Source organism: Trichoplusia ni, chromosome 4, assembly GCF_003590095.1.
Source record: "Trichoplusia ni isolate ovarian cell line Hi5 chromosome 4, tn1, whole genome shotgun sequence".
Taxonomy (NCBI): Eukaryota; Metazoa; Arthropoda; class Insecta; order Lepidoptera; family Noctuidae; genus Trichoplusia; species Trichoplusia ni.
In genome coordinates, this window is record NC_039481.1 from 4425672 (window position 1) to 4442047 (window position 16376).

Below are 16376 nucleotides of genomic sequence, written 5' to 3' on the forward strand. Positions count from 1 at the left end.
TAATATAATTTAATATTATAATTTAAATTGTAAAATTGATAGGCAAGTTCCATTAACTTCTTGTGAGCAACTAGTATACAACTATTATATTAACTATTTTACCATTCATTATAAATATGTCAATTTTATACTAACACATTTTTATATTATGATCTTAGTATTCCAATGTACCTCTAGTTTTTCCAATTCAGATTATCCCACCCTACATAGAATTATTAGACTCTTGATGTGTGGGATGCTCCTTACCAGAAATGGCAAAATATTACTAACAACATTTCAAATCTTTACTTTCTCATAATGTTAATAAGATCATTAGGGCCAAGATATTTTCTTATGTTCAAAACTTTGAGACACTCAAAAAAGAAAAGCATATTAATCTATAAATTATGTGTAAGCATGAGATAAGTTACAATAAGTTTAAGTTATTTTAATTTCGTTATCTGTAATATGCATTGGAAGATTTTATATTTGAGAAGCTATAGGAGGCCATATTGAATTCTTTCCACCTTCTCATCTTTCCAGCATCATAGGGTTTCATAAACCTTTTATAACTTTATTGTACAAACTATATTTTCTTGCACTCTTATATTTTATGTCACTATAAATTTACTGGAATGCAAAACTACATTTATAAGTATTATAGTGTAGTTAGTATAGGAGACATTTGTGTTATCAGTGTGTTAAATTGCATGATAAATAGCTGTGACAATGTTCTTCAAACTCTAAGCTTTCTATTGTATTTATGTGTTCCTAGTTGCCTCAATATATAATTATTTCTATATTCCAGTTCATTAATTTGCAAATCTTTATGAAATTTTCATAATAAAACTTTTTTTAGTAGATCCTCAATCAACAAAGTATCCTGGATTGGGATGGTTTTCATTCTTAGTGATTTTAGCCGTACTTTGTACTTCAAAATATGTAGTCACTGCCTATCTCCACAAACCATCAAAGAGGGTAACAAAAAGCTTTGTAATAATCATTATTTTGTTCTGTGTCTGAAAGATTTAATTCAGTTTCTCATACAATTTTTTGAAAGGCAGTTTGCAGTTTATTATGAATATATGCAAGTTTATTAGTTTTTTCTTTTCAAACAATACAATTACATTTTTTATGTTGCTGTAGCTAATCTTGTGATACCATAACTTTGTTGTCAAATTTAGTTTGTGTCTTGTACTTGTTTCTAAAGTAGAGATTTATTAAATAATGAAAACGAAATTTAGAGTTCATGTTTACCCACAGAGTAAGTAAGCAAATGGAGTAATAATGTGTGGGCGACTGGCCGCTAAAGATATCCACACAAAAACAACGTTTACAACTGCAACAATCGCCAATCAGAAACGTGCTGTTTGTCAAGAGGTCAGCGATCGTCCAATGACAGACGTTTCTTTTCCCTGCGCACCTCACAAATTCGGTGAGTGGGATTAGTTGGAGAAAATGCATATGAGCCTCCATTTACTTACTCCTCATTAGTTGATATTGAATTGAATCAAAACAAGTTCGTGATGGGAAAATGCAGAAGCTGCCTAATAAATTAATTCACCCATTAACAAAGCAAACAGGGTTCTAAACTCGAGAAAAAAACATTTTCATTGTTTTTAAATAACAATCATTACTTAAATGTATGTTTGCTTGTATAAGGTCAAGATTTTGGCAAGGTTCATTGAAATTTACTAAAATGTACAAATTTACTTCTTTAGGTCCTATAGGTTTCCTATATTTCACATAATGATTGATCTTTTATTAATGTGCAGTAAATATGATAAACTTGCAATAAATCTTATAGCATAATAGGTTCGCAACTTTCAAATAATATAAAACTTAATTTATAATTGTTATGAAGCATTGCAATAATTTTATATATGGATTAAAATACTTACTATCCATAATTTATTATTTAAGCAGGCTTAAGTAAGAAAATCATATAAACTACTAATAAGTAGTCTTTGTTTATTAAAATAAATTAAAAGGTTATTAAATGTTAAACATTATGTCATAATTGTAAGTTGTAGCAATGTGTCTCAAAGCCAAAACATCCATCAATTTAACAATACGGCCATTTGTTTATGCTCTTCTTGTTGTATGAGTGACCTAAACCGTATTTTGAATAGGGACACTGTATTTACGTAATCTAACAATGGCAAGAATCTTCTATGGCTAATATAGAAAGTGCAAGAAAAAAGGTTTTTTTTTTGTGTTACAAAATACGAATTTGTCAATAATTAACTTTAATTTGCATTTAGAAGTCTGTCAGTTGTTTAGAGATCGCATTATAAAAGTACATATAATCTTCGATGTTCGTGAACGCAGTTTTTTTAAAGAAGCAATTTTTATCTAATACTGATATTTATTGACTGTTGTTTATTAACTCCCAAGTAAATAATATTTTTAAGGATAGAAAGAAGTAGAATGGGACTTAGTAAGATCAAGTACCTTATTATCATTTGATATTGTGATTTAGCAACATTTTTTAGGCTATTTGATTGCCAAACGAGGACGACCAGACAGAGCGACCTTAGACCTCCTTGTAGAAGTTCGAACGAAATAAATTTGTTCAATACGTTGGCCACATTATAGGTTTCCACGTCTAAGCACGCATGTTTTGTTTTGTAAATATTGGAAAAGTCTATAAATTATTTTATATTGCCCATAGAATCCAAATGCTAAAGTTAACAAATCGTAAATGAATTACTAGGAGTATTTGTACACGCGTGTACATAATGTATGCATGTAACGTTGTATTCTAAAAACTTCTCGATGTCACAAACACATATCTTAAACAATAAATTAACGACAATCTTTTTTAAGTTGATATAATTCAAACATTTTTTTTGTAATACAATATTTGACCAATACCGTTTCTAAAAATATTATTGTTTTTCCGAAGGTTGATAAGGGTTAACAATGGCAAAGAGTAATCAAGTCATTTATTGTGCAATTTTGTATTAAGACCGTTTGAAATAGAAATAGTTGGAAATAGAGACGATAATCTATAATAAGAAGGTTTTCTCTACATTTTTTTTAACGGTTTCCGCACCACTTATGTGGGATTTCAGAGAGAGAGAGAGAGAGACATTCTGTAATATTGAAGATGGACAAATACACTTAATCGGAGAAGTGTTCGATTCCTTTAATTTGTGTAATCAGTATTTTTATGTTGAATAACACAATGATTAGTTGATGAGGGATCATTAGAGTGCATTAGTTTTAATGGATAGATTACTTGTCTCAGGTGGTGTAACCATTCATTGTGATGCCGGTGGATGCTGACCTCAACCGCACAGACGTGGTGTCGCCTGGTTGTGAGCTGAAGGGCCTGCGCACTTGGAAAGACATTTGTTTGGTACGAAATTCACTCCAACATCAGGTATGCATTCCCCTTAACCCCAGCTTCGTATAGGTTTATGTTCGTGAAGAGAAAGCTTTGTTTTCCGTTCGCTCACGTTTTGAATCCGATTCACTTACGATTGAGTAGCATCAAGGGTTTATTATTTGCTGCGTCATCTATTTGTTCTTTCTTTATTTTTCGTTAGCGATTAAAGGGGTTTGTAAAAGTCATTTTGTAGAGAAATAAAACACTCCTAAGATGATGATACATCAAGCCTTCAAACTTAAGGCTTTTCTTTAGAGAAATTATGTCAAGCAAGCTTTGTTTGAGCATAACCACTCCTAATAATAGATGTTTGGAATTGGCCGGTTACTTTGGTTGAATCAGTGAATGTACTAGTATATTTATTTACCCACCTATTGTAGGTGCCAAATCTCCTGCTAAACCGTTTCTCGAAACACGTGATGATGAGATACTGCGCCATCCTCCTCAGTATGAATAAGGTGTCGAGATGCACGTGCTCTCATTTCATTGACCTTCCTAAAGCCCGTATACGATCTTTGTGTCTTTGTTAGTTTTCGATACAGGATTTAAGAAAATTTTTGAGTCTTTGTTAGTGTATATGAAAAGTGAGAATAATCTTGTAAGGAGTGCTTGCTTTACGAGGGATGGACAAAATGCGTGTCGGGCCGCAAGGCGATAATTTGTGGCGGTGCGGTGGCGCGACGGCGGCGTCGATGGGCGCGTGTGGCCCGCTGAGGTCACCGCCCCGGCCAGGACTAATTCGGGGGAGATCGACGACTCGCTCCGTCGCGGCTTTGTCTGCGTCCGTCGCCTTCACTACCGTTCTGACCACTCCGCACGCATGGCTTTGTTTGTATACGCGATCGTTTCACACGACCTTTTAGGTATTATAAAACGTCTTGTCATTGACAATAAGTGCGCAGAATCGTTGAAGTAAATACGCATTTACTTTATAGTTATTGTAATGAAATGTTACGACAAATAATTTGGACTCGATGCAGCCGCATCTTTGTTGTTGTTAGGTTTCGAAAGTATTTTTTTATTACAGAATGTAGAAAACAAAATTATGGAGTGTAACAACAACTTTCAAAGAGCTAATGTAGTTTTTAAAAACTTAAAATATGATGTTTTATTGTAAAACATCAGTTAATGCTTAACATACTAATAACTCAGCTATGCATATCCAGATAACTGCAGGTCGTCGTTACTTTTACGTTGTTTTTATCGATCTTGGCGAACATGCTGCGTAAACAATATAAAACATCTCTCACCTCTGTCCATCTTCCAATATTATTGTCTTGTCTTCAGAATAAAATGCTGTTTTTTTTTTAAATTTTCTAATAAGATACAGCTGTTATTTAACCCGTGTCTGCTGAACTGGCAGATTTTACACTACTGCACTGTTACACTAATTAATAGCGGACATTATTTTAAAAGTTTGTTTATTTTTTTTTACTACAGACAAATTCAAGTCAGAATTAACTTATCTAAAATTTTGTTAACATAAAATGTAATACTTATTATTAATGAGGTTACTTTGTGATTTCTGGATGTTCTGCGTACTTACTCTCGTAGTTTAAATATTTTTTCATAACTGGTCAATAGTCAGTAGGAATGCTTTGTTTCTTTACTAAGCTTTTATTGTACATTTAGTAAAAGCAAACGTCAAGGGTATCGTCTGGGTAACACCATACGTCCTATTTAAAGTAGACTAAAATCTATCCTATTTAATCTACATGAAAATAATTCTCGCCCGAACGATCTACCTAGTACAATGCATAAAGTTTAAATTGCATCAAGAAGTTGTAGCTAGGACAAGATAGGTGATCGTGATCTCGTCGGATCGGACATGTGTATGTCAGCGCTCGCCTAGTGGCTTGTTTGTATTGGTGAGTGCGTGCGCGTGTAGAATGGAATGACGCGAATATATAGTTGCAAGAGACTGCGGGCGGCGCGACCGCTACCGCTCCTCGCTCCAGTTCTCGCCAGCTCGCCGAGCGCGTCGGAGCTCGTCCCCGCGTGGCCGATACACTCGTTAATTGTTACAAATACAGTTTTAAACATTGGGTGCTGCTATTGCCTTATCTTGGAAGATAATTGTGCGAATTAGTGGCCCGAGTTCTTTTGACAAAGTTTGTGTTAGTGATATCATTTTTGTGAGTTTAAAGCGCTTTCGAGCGTAGTTTCTACGTGGCCATGGGCTTGTGTTCCCACTCGAAGGTAATATAGTTAAGTGTGCGTTGTTTTTGTGTGCGTCTGTGTTTCGAGATGTCTCAAAGTGGAGCCTGTGGGCCAGCTAGACGAGGCTGTTTGAAGGCCGTCGCCCCGACCTTGGTGTCAGAAGGTCAACGTCCTCACGTGTTCTAAAGTTTATGCCATTTGTGACGTATTAATTGTTTTCCAAATTCATTGTCTAGAAAACTAATTTGTACAGTTAACACGATAACTCGAGCCAAGTTCTACTGTTTGCAGCTGCTGTAGGCTGGCTAGGTGTGTAGTCGTTTTCTGTGTGCTCGACTGCAATATAATTAATGAATGTATAATTGTGTGTTTATACATAATCAATGTCGTATGGGACCAATATCGCTCGCATTCAGTGAAGGTTGGATTATAATACAGTCATAACTATTCGTCTATAGTCCACTTATCTAATAAACATAAAATAATAAATAAAGTTTTCCTTTAACTGGTTGAACTAGAATTGATTACAACGGAAATAATAAAATTGATCTTTTACACTTATTGAAGTTTTCGCAAGTGTATATTTTTAATTCTGAACTGAGGTAAATATTGTTTTCACTGATTGAAAATAGTTTTTCGTTTCTTAAAATATGATGCGCGTTAAGCTAATTCCTGTTATCATTAAATTGATACTGCGCATTATTGTTTTTCAAGATTATGTAGGTATATCGTAGTATAATCAGGTACAAATTTAAGTATTTTACAATTATTGGCTTGTTCAAGCAAATTTTGCAATCCTGTAAAGAAATAAATAGCAAGTTAAAAGTAAAACAACTTATATTATCATGAATTCTACCTGTCGATTGTACGTTTGGGTGGCGCAAGTATTTAAATAATGTACATTATGTTACTAGCTTCTAGTAGCAAAGTTGTAGTGAGCATTGTGTTTCAAACAATGACTGAGCGCGTCCATTGTGTATCAGCGGGGATGAAAGAGAGAGCGATATGTTCACGTTGATATGAGCGCGGAGCTCACTGAGTGTCACAGCTGCGCTGCGTGTGCGCGATCAGCTGACGCCGCGGCGGCCATCTTGCCGTGCGTGTTCATAGCGGGCGCGTCATTGTGCTGTTGATGACGCAAAATTCTTTCTTTAAATGCTCATGTCATTGTCCTTCCCATCCTGGCTGTATAGCATTGTCAATCGAATAAACCAATTCAATGAAAGAATAGGTTCCCTGCACTGGATTCTTGTTTCTTTGTTGCGTAATCATGCGGAAGGCGTTTCAAGACCCTGGTTATTCTATTTTTGGTCAAAACGTTTCCGCTAAGATATATACACCACACACACTTAGATTTGCTTCATTATAAGCTGTTACTAATGTTTTAATAATCTACATTATTTCTAAGAACGTGTGCCAGGAAAATTCTTTGACCTCGATTAGCGCATCATGGCGTAGTTTCCGTATTTTGGTAAATTTGTTTTTGTTTGATAACAGCCGTTTTCTAAATATTTTTTTACAAATCAATTTATGACTTGCAAGTTTATATTAGCATATTTTCATAGCTAGAATATAACTATGAAAGTAATAGGACTACTAGATAAAGAAAAATCAGATAAAAATGAGGACTTATTGATAAAATAACAGTGCGTTTTGAATGTTTTTTTTGTGTCTAGTCCACATCTACATTTTAATCATTAGCATTTTAACCATGCTTTTTATAGCATTAAAGAGATACAAGTGATAATTTCAAGTCAAATAGACTGTTGCTTTCGAAGCTAAGTAGATGTAAAAGCCAATGATGCTGAGTTTTCGTAGGATTTTTCTTTGCGCTGCACGATTTTTGTAGCTGGTACCGTTACTGTTACCGTTGATCAAGTGGTCAGACCTGTATCTTGTCCCGAGCAGACGTAAATTCGAGCAGTGTACCTATGTATAGAACTGTCTGTAGCTTTCATGCGTGTTATGGGGTTCATAACGACCTATATACATATTTGTTTGTGGTACTGGTAGCCTCAAGGTATTAGTAGATGGGCTTATTTTTTCTTTTATATTATTTATATTTTCAGATTTTTTTACAATTTATAACTATCATGGGAATTGAATACAGCCCACAATAACCCTTTTTCTCAGTCTCTAATCAATCTCGTATTTATTCTTCGTATTGTCATTGGACTAATACACCGCAAGTCGCAATGAAATCCATATATTTTTTGAATTTAATAATTCGCAATAATTAATGTAACCTTTGATTAAGACCTAAATAAGAATGTTAGAATCCTAAATAGAATCCTACGATAATATAAGATAATAAACACTGACAGAAATACACACCTAGTCTCACATTTGCCAATAGCCTCTTTGTATTGTAATAAATAATACGGAATTATATACGAAATACGGAATCATTTAATGGATGAAATTAAATATACCAAAAGTAACTTGTGAACCTACCTACTGAAACAGTTATAAGATTCTGTTCCATCTGCTCGTGGGTTGTAATTTGACGCTCGACTGGTGGTATCTGTTACTGTGTAGGACGTAGGGGTGGTAGATATACGAACACATGTGTCACTAAGGTGTGCAATGCTATCGGTGGGTTGTCTCGTCATGTGGCCGGTGTGTTTGTGTGTGTGGCGGTGCACCGTGAAGCGGGTCGCGCTCGAATTGCGTAGTGAACACTCGGCAAGTGGGTCAGCGGGGCACGGCTCTGCGCGGCCCGACCGACGCTGTCGTCGCGACGGAGATACGTCCTACACACACAAACACACACTCGCGCACCACAAATATACACAGATAGACACACAAAAGAGCACATTTTATAGCTTTGTTTATTTTAATTCTACCGTAGTCCTAATAAGAATACTTACTTGTCACAGTCACTATAATAGGTATTTAATAATATAATGAAATGACATTGTAACGTCGTTGCCGTTATTGATAAATTTCTAAAATTGAATATCACGATTCCGTCTAGTAGAATGAGTTGCCTTGGCATACTTATTTGGTATCAATATTGCTGAGTTATTTTACCAGCATTAATTGCTACATGCAATCCGTCTCTATTTTACGAAGTTATTCTTTGTGCAAATTACTATAATATGTTCATGATATGTTGATGAAATAATACAATTTGTGTTACTGAGTAGTCGGTTGTGATGAATGCAAGGCATCAAATTCCTTCAAATAATTTAGCCAAATTACCAGTTCGTGCTTAGTTTGTAATGTCATCGATTTTGTCACGTTTATAATTATTTGGACTTTAGAAAAACATGCGGACTGCACAGAATTTGATCTTCTGCGATGCGCAGTAGATATAATAAAAGCGGTGCGGGCGTGCGCGAGCGCCGACGCTTTGCACCCCTGCGTGCAGCCCGGTCGATGACTCCCCAAGTCCCCGGCCCCGGCTAATGACCTTACCGCACACTCTCGACTTTAACAGTATTCATTGCAATTATTGTTGAACATTTTACAATTACTGGCGTTGGTGACTGGTGATCTTATAGAATATATTATATTTATACTGTTTAAAACGCGGCGTACGCCATTGTGACAGAAAAAAAAATACGATTTAAACGACGAATGACGGTTGTTTTTCTGCATATTTTAAAATGATATCTTTGTTTGCTATGTTTATCATTAACACTCACATACATTACAATTAAATATGCTTCATTTGCTGATAAAAGTAATAGCTGGCGTACTAGGTAATTCTGTAAGTTCTTGGATTACTTTTGAGGTTGATGCAAGAGTTCACCGCAATATCGATTATCTTTTTATCGATACCGTGTTGACAAGAGATATGCAAGTGTTGTTGGTTTAGCGACCTTGGGGTGGGGCGCGGGGCACGCGGGTGATCCGTTTCGCGGGCGCGTTCCACTTTAGCGTTAGCTCTCTCTTGTTACGCAAACCTGTCGTTATGCATATTATGTTTGCTTCTACAAAATCATATGCTACGCCTAATACCACTTTCTATGACTATCATCATGTTTTGTATGCGAAAGGCTTTGAATCGCAATTGTTGGTATGACTTAGGCTTTATTTTGCGTTTATCTTATTATAAATACATTTGTCACATCTTGTAAATAGGCATTTATTGTACGATTGTTTGTTCCAGGGCCCGCTTCGATCCTGACATACAAGGAATAATCACAGCTCATTGGCAAGGAAAGCCACTAACCGCGGACCCTGCAAACCAGAGATAATCAAGTCTAAATTGAAACGTTACTAAGTGCAGCATTCTTGCCGTTATTATTGTAGAACATTGTGTGTTACGACAAACAAGTGCAATATACAATTAGTGCAATCGTACATTATATTACAAACTCGAGTGAAGTGACTTTGTTGTATTAAAAGTGAAATTATATTGTGGAACAATGGAGCGTGAATCAAATCCGATGGAGACGTTGTGCCGCTCGGGGTGCGGATTCTACGGAAACCCCTCAACAGACGGACTCTGCTCAGTATGCTTTAAGGTACTTCATTCAGTCCAAGGAACCTAAAATCAGTAGTAGTAGTAGTCGCAAATATCATCAATATGTACCCACCAAATAAATATTACCTACGTTTGGAAACGTACTTTACTAGTTTTAAGAGAGGACGCTGGTCGCAAGATAAATCTTACAAATTAAACTGGAGACACAACAGGCCATTTATGCTTGGTATATTGAATTATTGTTTATTATTATGTTTGGAGTAATCTTCCGATCTTCGATTGAGGATTTTTACATGTGACAGTCAGAATTGTGCCCACATGCCCTCGGTGTGGTTTGAGCTCTTTATCCCTTGTAGTAAAAAGGTTCCACTTGGTTCCAAGGTTGTAACTTGTTGATTAACACTTTATAACTTCCTTTTTCTCACTTTAGTAACTTGGTAAAGAGTTTAATAAAGTCTTTTGCCGCATACATGACGCATAATACGTCTTATCCAACTAGATTATAATGTTGGAGGTTGTTGTTAACCTTGTGTTAACTGATTTCAGGAGGCTTTAAAGAAGAAGCAACAGCCGCCGGCATCGTCACCTTCGCCGGTTTCGGCCCCCTTCGTTGCGACACCATCTACTCCGCTGGCCGCGGCCGCGCCTACTGTGCCCAGCCTGCCCGTGCAGGCACAGACCCACACAGACGTGAGGCCACACTTCTTTTATCTTAACTCATCACTTAACAGATTGGTTTATAATTGTTCATTTAATAGTCACGTTTCTTAAACAATTTTACAATGTTCGAACGTGTCCAAGTGAAAATATTAAGAGTCACGCAATTTCTTTCTAAGAACAGTAATCAGGCAATAACATATTATAAGTCATATTAATATTATTTTTCAACTAATGTATATGAATAATGCGTGTTACCTGTATGAGTAACTATCGTAAACAACAGTTTAGTTATTGTTATTATAATAATTATGAACGTTGAGGTTCAACATTTTATCTTTTCCCATTTTTGTAATGTTCTCCTCAACAAGCTCCATAGCTCCATACTGCCGCGCCATGTTAAAGTAGCTTATTGTTAGAGAATAAAATAACTTCTGGCACCTTAACAATGCCTTTATTTGTAATAGTCACAAAGAATGACTACGTGTTAGAATGTCATTATTCCATTCTACGTCACATCTTAATTTATTTATAGATTATTGAACAAAGAAACTTTACTGACATTATTATTAATCTCACACTATTATTTTGTAATTTAAATGGTGGCGTTGGATTTAACTGTCAATAATATAGCAGGTAAGATGAGTGCTAGTGTCATCTGTTCCTAAATTTCCATTTTTAAAAAGGGTTACTGTATTTAGGCATATAATTATTATTGATAACTTACAAATAATACTTTGTAGTGACGCTATTTCGATGCATACCGATGTTATTGAAATTTGTTATTGACTATAAAAATTATAGGGAATTCATAAATGAAGTATAAAGGGCAAAGTCTAGGTTGATATTGAAAACTCAAGGATTACCATGTTTTGGAGTCTTTTTATTTTATGGTACAAAAAAGTACATAACTGTCTACTTTAAATTTAATAACGTGAACAAGGCAACCGTTATTATCGCCCGATTACAAACTCTCAGTTCCTAACAATAAATCTATGTCTAGTGACTATTGCAACTTAATGAAGTGTTTAAGTTCAAACATATGTACGTGTGATATTATGTTTTTGATAGGTACAATGACGCCGTGTTTTGATAAGCAGTTTCTGAGATATGGTAGACCAATCAAATAAGAGCTTCCGCTGATATGAATCTATTTATTTCTCCAAAATTACTCATAGTTATGAATGCGTGTTAATTTACTTTAGACTCGAATGATAAAATTAAACACATTAAATTCATTATGACCATACTCTCCGTACTCACTTGCCGATTTTGTGTAGTGACAGAATCTGTGCGCGTAAAAAAATATCTGACGACCTGTTTGTAGTTAAGTACATCTATTTATAACAAGATCGTGACAGTATTGTCTACATTACAGTTAAACGCAATTAGTAATGAATCATACACAAAAAAATAAATAACATTCTGCATTTTCTGCTCTCGTTATAGTCGTTACCGATTGTATGGTTTTATAAACAAACAACTCATTAAAAACTTTCTTTGTCAAATCACTGCTGGCAGCAAAACATATTTTTTAAAACAAAACCTTTTACGTCAAGTTGACATTGCGTTTACAGCAAGGAAAACCAAAAAATATTGCTTCGATTTACTTATACACAATAAATTCAATTTATATTTAATATTTTTGTAGCCAAACTGTTGTTTGTTGTTCCGTGGCTTTTAAAATGTAATATTTTTTATTTGTTTTGTCCCCCCAAGTCATTGACTTGAGATGAGGGGCACCTTTACATCGTAACTGGTAAAGTGTTTACTGCTCCGAACGATTAATACAACTAGATATCATAATTATCTTTATTTATATCAGTACATTGGAATTAAAAAAATCAAACAAACCAAATTATTGCGCGTAAAATCAGGTGCTGACGGAACAATGTTGATTTGCAATCAAAATGCCCAACCTGAAGTTTATAAAAAATTTGAATAATGGAAAATGACCCTAGCAAAAAAGAGTCGAAGGGGAAAAGGATATTCAAAAAAGCTATACGCCGCAATAGTAAATCTAACAATAGCAGCCAGAACTCATCCATAGAGCAAGGCACGGGCGTGTCACGATCCAAGAGCTTCGAGAACAAACATCTGTCCATCGATATTAACGACAGCACGCCGCTGCCGACACCCGACGGCACCAAGGAAAAGGCTGATCACGCTGGACAGAAAATAAAACTAGACGATAAAACACAGAACCAGGAATGTGACCTTGCGACCCAGGATACCTCCGCAGATCTGGTCAAGAACAAAAAAAACGTGGACATTCAGGAGAATCTAAACGAGGTGTACAGCGAGACACCTTCTGGGTCTAATAAGGGTGCCAAATTTACTTCTCCGAAACTTGAGATAAAAGAGCAGCGCCCTTCGGAATCAGACGGTGCTAAAAAGAATCTTAAAAGGGTTGGTTAATGATTAAAACGTTTGTAAAGTGGCAAAAGTTATTTCTATCAGGAGTCATTAAATTGACAATACACAGTCTCTAATTAACTATTCGGGCTGTGGTGATTTTTATATATACTCCACTTGTACGAAAACGGCAGCCATGCGTGTATTGATTGTCTATCAGTACAAAACAGAGTCACATTAACGGTCTTTGAGCGGTTTAAATTTAATTTTATAGTCGATGTGTCTCAACGTGTAGAGTGTTATCAATAAAATTTTGTTTAAAACCCAGAATAGAAACGAAAAAATTACAGAAAATAAATAAAATGAAGCGGAAGAACTTACACATAATTAACTCAATATTTTCACTTTGTTTCTTTTCTAAGTGACTTTTCAATAAATGAATGTTATCATTTATTCTAATGTTTTAAAAATTATTTTCAGAAATTGGAAGAAGAAAGCGGAGCGGGAACGAGCGGGGCGAGTACTGGCACGTCGGACACTGACGCCGACGACAAAGATCCCAGCAAGGACAAAAAGAAAAAGAATAGGTGCGCCGTTTGCCGCAAGAAGGTTGGACTCACAGGTAAACGAGAAACTTTATTGCTGGTCTTGCTTACTATTTCAGTAAATAAGTTAAGAACACAAAAAAAGATAAACCAACTATTAACCAGATAGTTCCTCAGTTCGTAAATAATGAAAACCACATACATTTCATACACATTTATGGCCTTGCTGTCTAAATTGACTTGGAAGTGTCGCAATATATACTTCATTTCGGAAATATGCAAGTACCGTACCGATAGTGGATGTGCGTGCAGGCTCCAATTTTATGGTTAGTCGATTGGTAAAAATCGATAAAATTCATGAAAAATTGTTGGCTTATGTCTACATTTCTACTAAAAGTAAAAAATAATAACAATACATTTATGTCATGCTATGAATACTCCGCTTATAAATTGCAATGTATGAGTACGTATGCGTACCCGTCGGTCTCTTGTATACGGTATCAGATACATTATATCCTGTTGATCACCTTTTACAATGTAGTAAACAATTATCTGATATATATTTTCAATAGATGCCCACATTGCTTTTTTTTGTGTTTAAATTTGCTTCACATAACCTTCATGCTCAAGTATTTCACGATGTTTGAATCGCTGATAGTGAACATATTTTAACCATTGTGTGTTAAACATATTCACGCACACGAGTTAACTGAATCAACATTGTATGCATACACCAAATAGCAACAACAATAGCACACAAGTGAACCTCCAAATCATATCTACTGTGAAACTAATGTCAATTGATACTTGTGGATGCAGATTCATAAAATGAATTTATATTTGTTGTTGTTATATTTGTTTTGTCTATTGGCACGAGGTCAATAGCGTTATTTAAATTTTAACTAATGGAATATTATAAAGCTAGGTATGTATAAATGAGTATTGTATATTAGCATTGAAAGCATGTGTGAGTATATAGTTGTGTTGCGTGGTGTTGGCTCAGGGTTCGAGTGCCGCTGCGGAGGGCTGTTCTGCGCGGTGCACCGGTACAGCGACAAGCACGAGTGCTCGTTCGACTACCGGGAGCTGGGCGCGCAGGAGATCCGCCGCAACAACCCCGTCGTGGTCTCGCAGAAGATCCACAAGATATGAGCCTGTGGGCCCGGGAGTCACCACCCTCACCGCACCGCATTACATACGTTTTATGATTTTCTCTAAATAAATATTCGATCGAGTTTGTGTTTCTTATTTGCGTTTTGTATGTAGGTATTTTTGACTGCAGGCCGGCGGCGCCGCGCCGTCGCTCGTTCGGTTTCCGTTTCTTTTCATTTTCTGTCTGTCCGAGCGCCTTTGCCTCGCGACTTACTCAACTATAAGAACGACGCGACCGCGTAGGAAACACAGACTCGATCTATACTGTATTTAGATTTATTTGTGGCGAGAGTTTTACTTTTAAATTTTTATTAAAAGTTGTAGATAATGTTCGTTTCGGGTAGGAATTCAGGATTAATTTTTGAGATAATAAGTAGAGTTTGAATATTGTCCGTTCACCTCCATTGTAAATATTAGATATAATTAATTATAGAAACAAATCCTATATATTGTAAAAAATTAAAACTCCCAAAAAAAGCTACATTGTTATGATTCCAACGGAGAGCGTAGCGCGCTTGACTATACGTAACAATGGTATGCTGGGGCCGCACTGACGGCTGGACAGCGGCTCTCCATGTCGATCGCCTAGTTGTACATTGTTCAGGAGTTCGCTGCCGCCGACATGACTCGTGTTTGTGACAAACATTCGATACGTGATATGAGTAGCGGAGCTCCGTGAAGCCGCATCTGTGCTAGACAACGATTAGTGCGAGTGTGCACACCGCGGCGACGAGCACGTCTTGGACTGTGAATTAACATCATCTTCAAATTGTTAGTAATGTTATTTTGGTTTGGGAAGTCGTCGCTTTCTTATTTGTCTAACATTCGGCATAAGTGACCTAGTGTTTAGCGAGATTGTGGTGTGTATCGGCTAAGGTGAGCGCGCGGCGGCGAGGGCGTGCGGCGGCCGGCGTGTGCAAGCGCTTGCAGTTCTCGGGAACGCTGTTTTGTGATCATTTACTTTGATTTCGTGCGTCGCTGTCGCACGCGCCGCTACCACGCCGCTCCGCTCTTTGTGTGAAAATTTAAAGTAAGCATATGGATAGTTATAAATATTATAAGTAGTCGACACTTTATATTATTACACATATAAGTAGAAAAGAATTATTTAGCTTTTTTCTTTTAATCACAATATTATTCAAAATTGTAAGTTGTATTATGTAACTTGTTCATTTTAGTGGTGAAGTTGAACCAATAATAACTATGTATCGCTTCGGTCGTTGTCCACGGTAGACTAACTGATTGGTTGGACTTAATTATTTAATGACTTTTGTTGTATATTTTGTTAGGTCATTGATTAATTTTGGTCTTTTAGCTTGAACATAATCAGATAAAGATGATGTTAATGAATGATTTTCCTTCTATCTTTGCTGTTTTAATTTAGTTATTCTCTTATTAAAGTCATTAAATTTTCAGGAACATACAATGTTTTTCATTTTACCTACTAGTAACCTTTCTAAACAAATAAATAAGGAGCGAAGAACTAAGCCTTCTTGAACACAAGTTGAGATTAGTAAACATTTATATTAATGTAAATAGCGACCCCCAGAAGAAGCGATCGGTGATAATAACAACCCTTTAATATAAAATCATCATCAACCTACAAGTGTATAAAAAATGCGACGTCAAAGTATTCTTACAGTAGTATGGTATCGGATTGTCCAATATTATACTGTGTTTAGTTACGTCCTTATCATTG

At 35.9% G+C, this 16376-nt stretch overlaps 1 protein-coding gene across 8 annotated transcripts; it reads left to right on the forward strand.

Moving 5' to 3' along the window:
* The first annotated feature begins 1280 nt into the window (after positions 1-1280).
* On the forward strand, positions 1281-16098 carry LOC113492625 (AN1-type zinc finger protein 6-like). 8 transcript variants are annotated; one of them, XM_026870177.1, is made up of 6 exons: positions 1281-1414; positions 3233-3367; positions 9651-10008; positions 10515-10658; positions 13461-13602; positions 14523-16098. In XM_026870177.1, exons 3-6 carry the CDS (start codon positions 9910-9912, stop codon positions 14675-14677), a joined length of 540 nt encoding a protein of 179 aa, XP_026725978.1. In that variant the 5' UTR covers positions 1281-1414; positions 3233-3367; positions 9651-9909; the 3' UTR covers positions 14678-16098. The 8 variants fall into 8 exon arrangements, with proteins under 8 accessions (XP_026725978.1, XP_026725984.1, XP_026725979.1 ...); XM_026870183.1 differs by having other exon boundaries at positions 14529-16098; XM_026870178.1 differs by having other exon boundaries at positions 3233-3343.
* The last annotated feature ends 278 nt before the right edge of the window (positions 16099-16376 follow it).

Bases quoted from the DNA above. Each gene is read 5' to 3' on its own strand.
- LOC113492625 (XM_026870175.1), top strand. From the start codon at position 12,570: ATGGAAAATGACCCTAGCAAAAAAGAGTCGAAGGGGAAAAGGATATTC. The intron at 13,035-13,460 runs GTTGGTTAATGA...AATTATTTTCAG, and splicing joins CTAAAAAGAATCTTAAAAGG to AAATTGGAAGAAGAAAGCGG. The intron at 13,603-14,522 runs GTAAACGAGAAA...TGCGTGGTGTTG, and splicing joins CAAGAAGGTTGGACTCACAG to GCTCAGGGTTCGAGTGCCGC.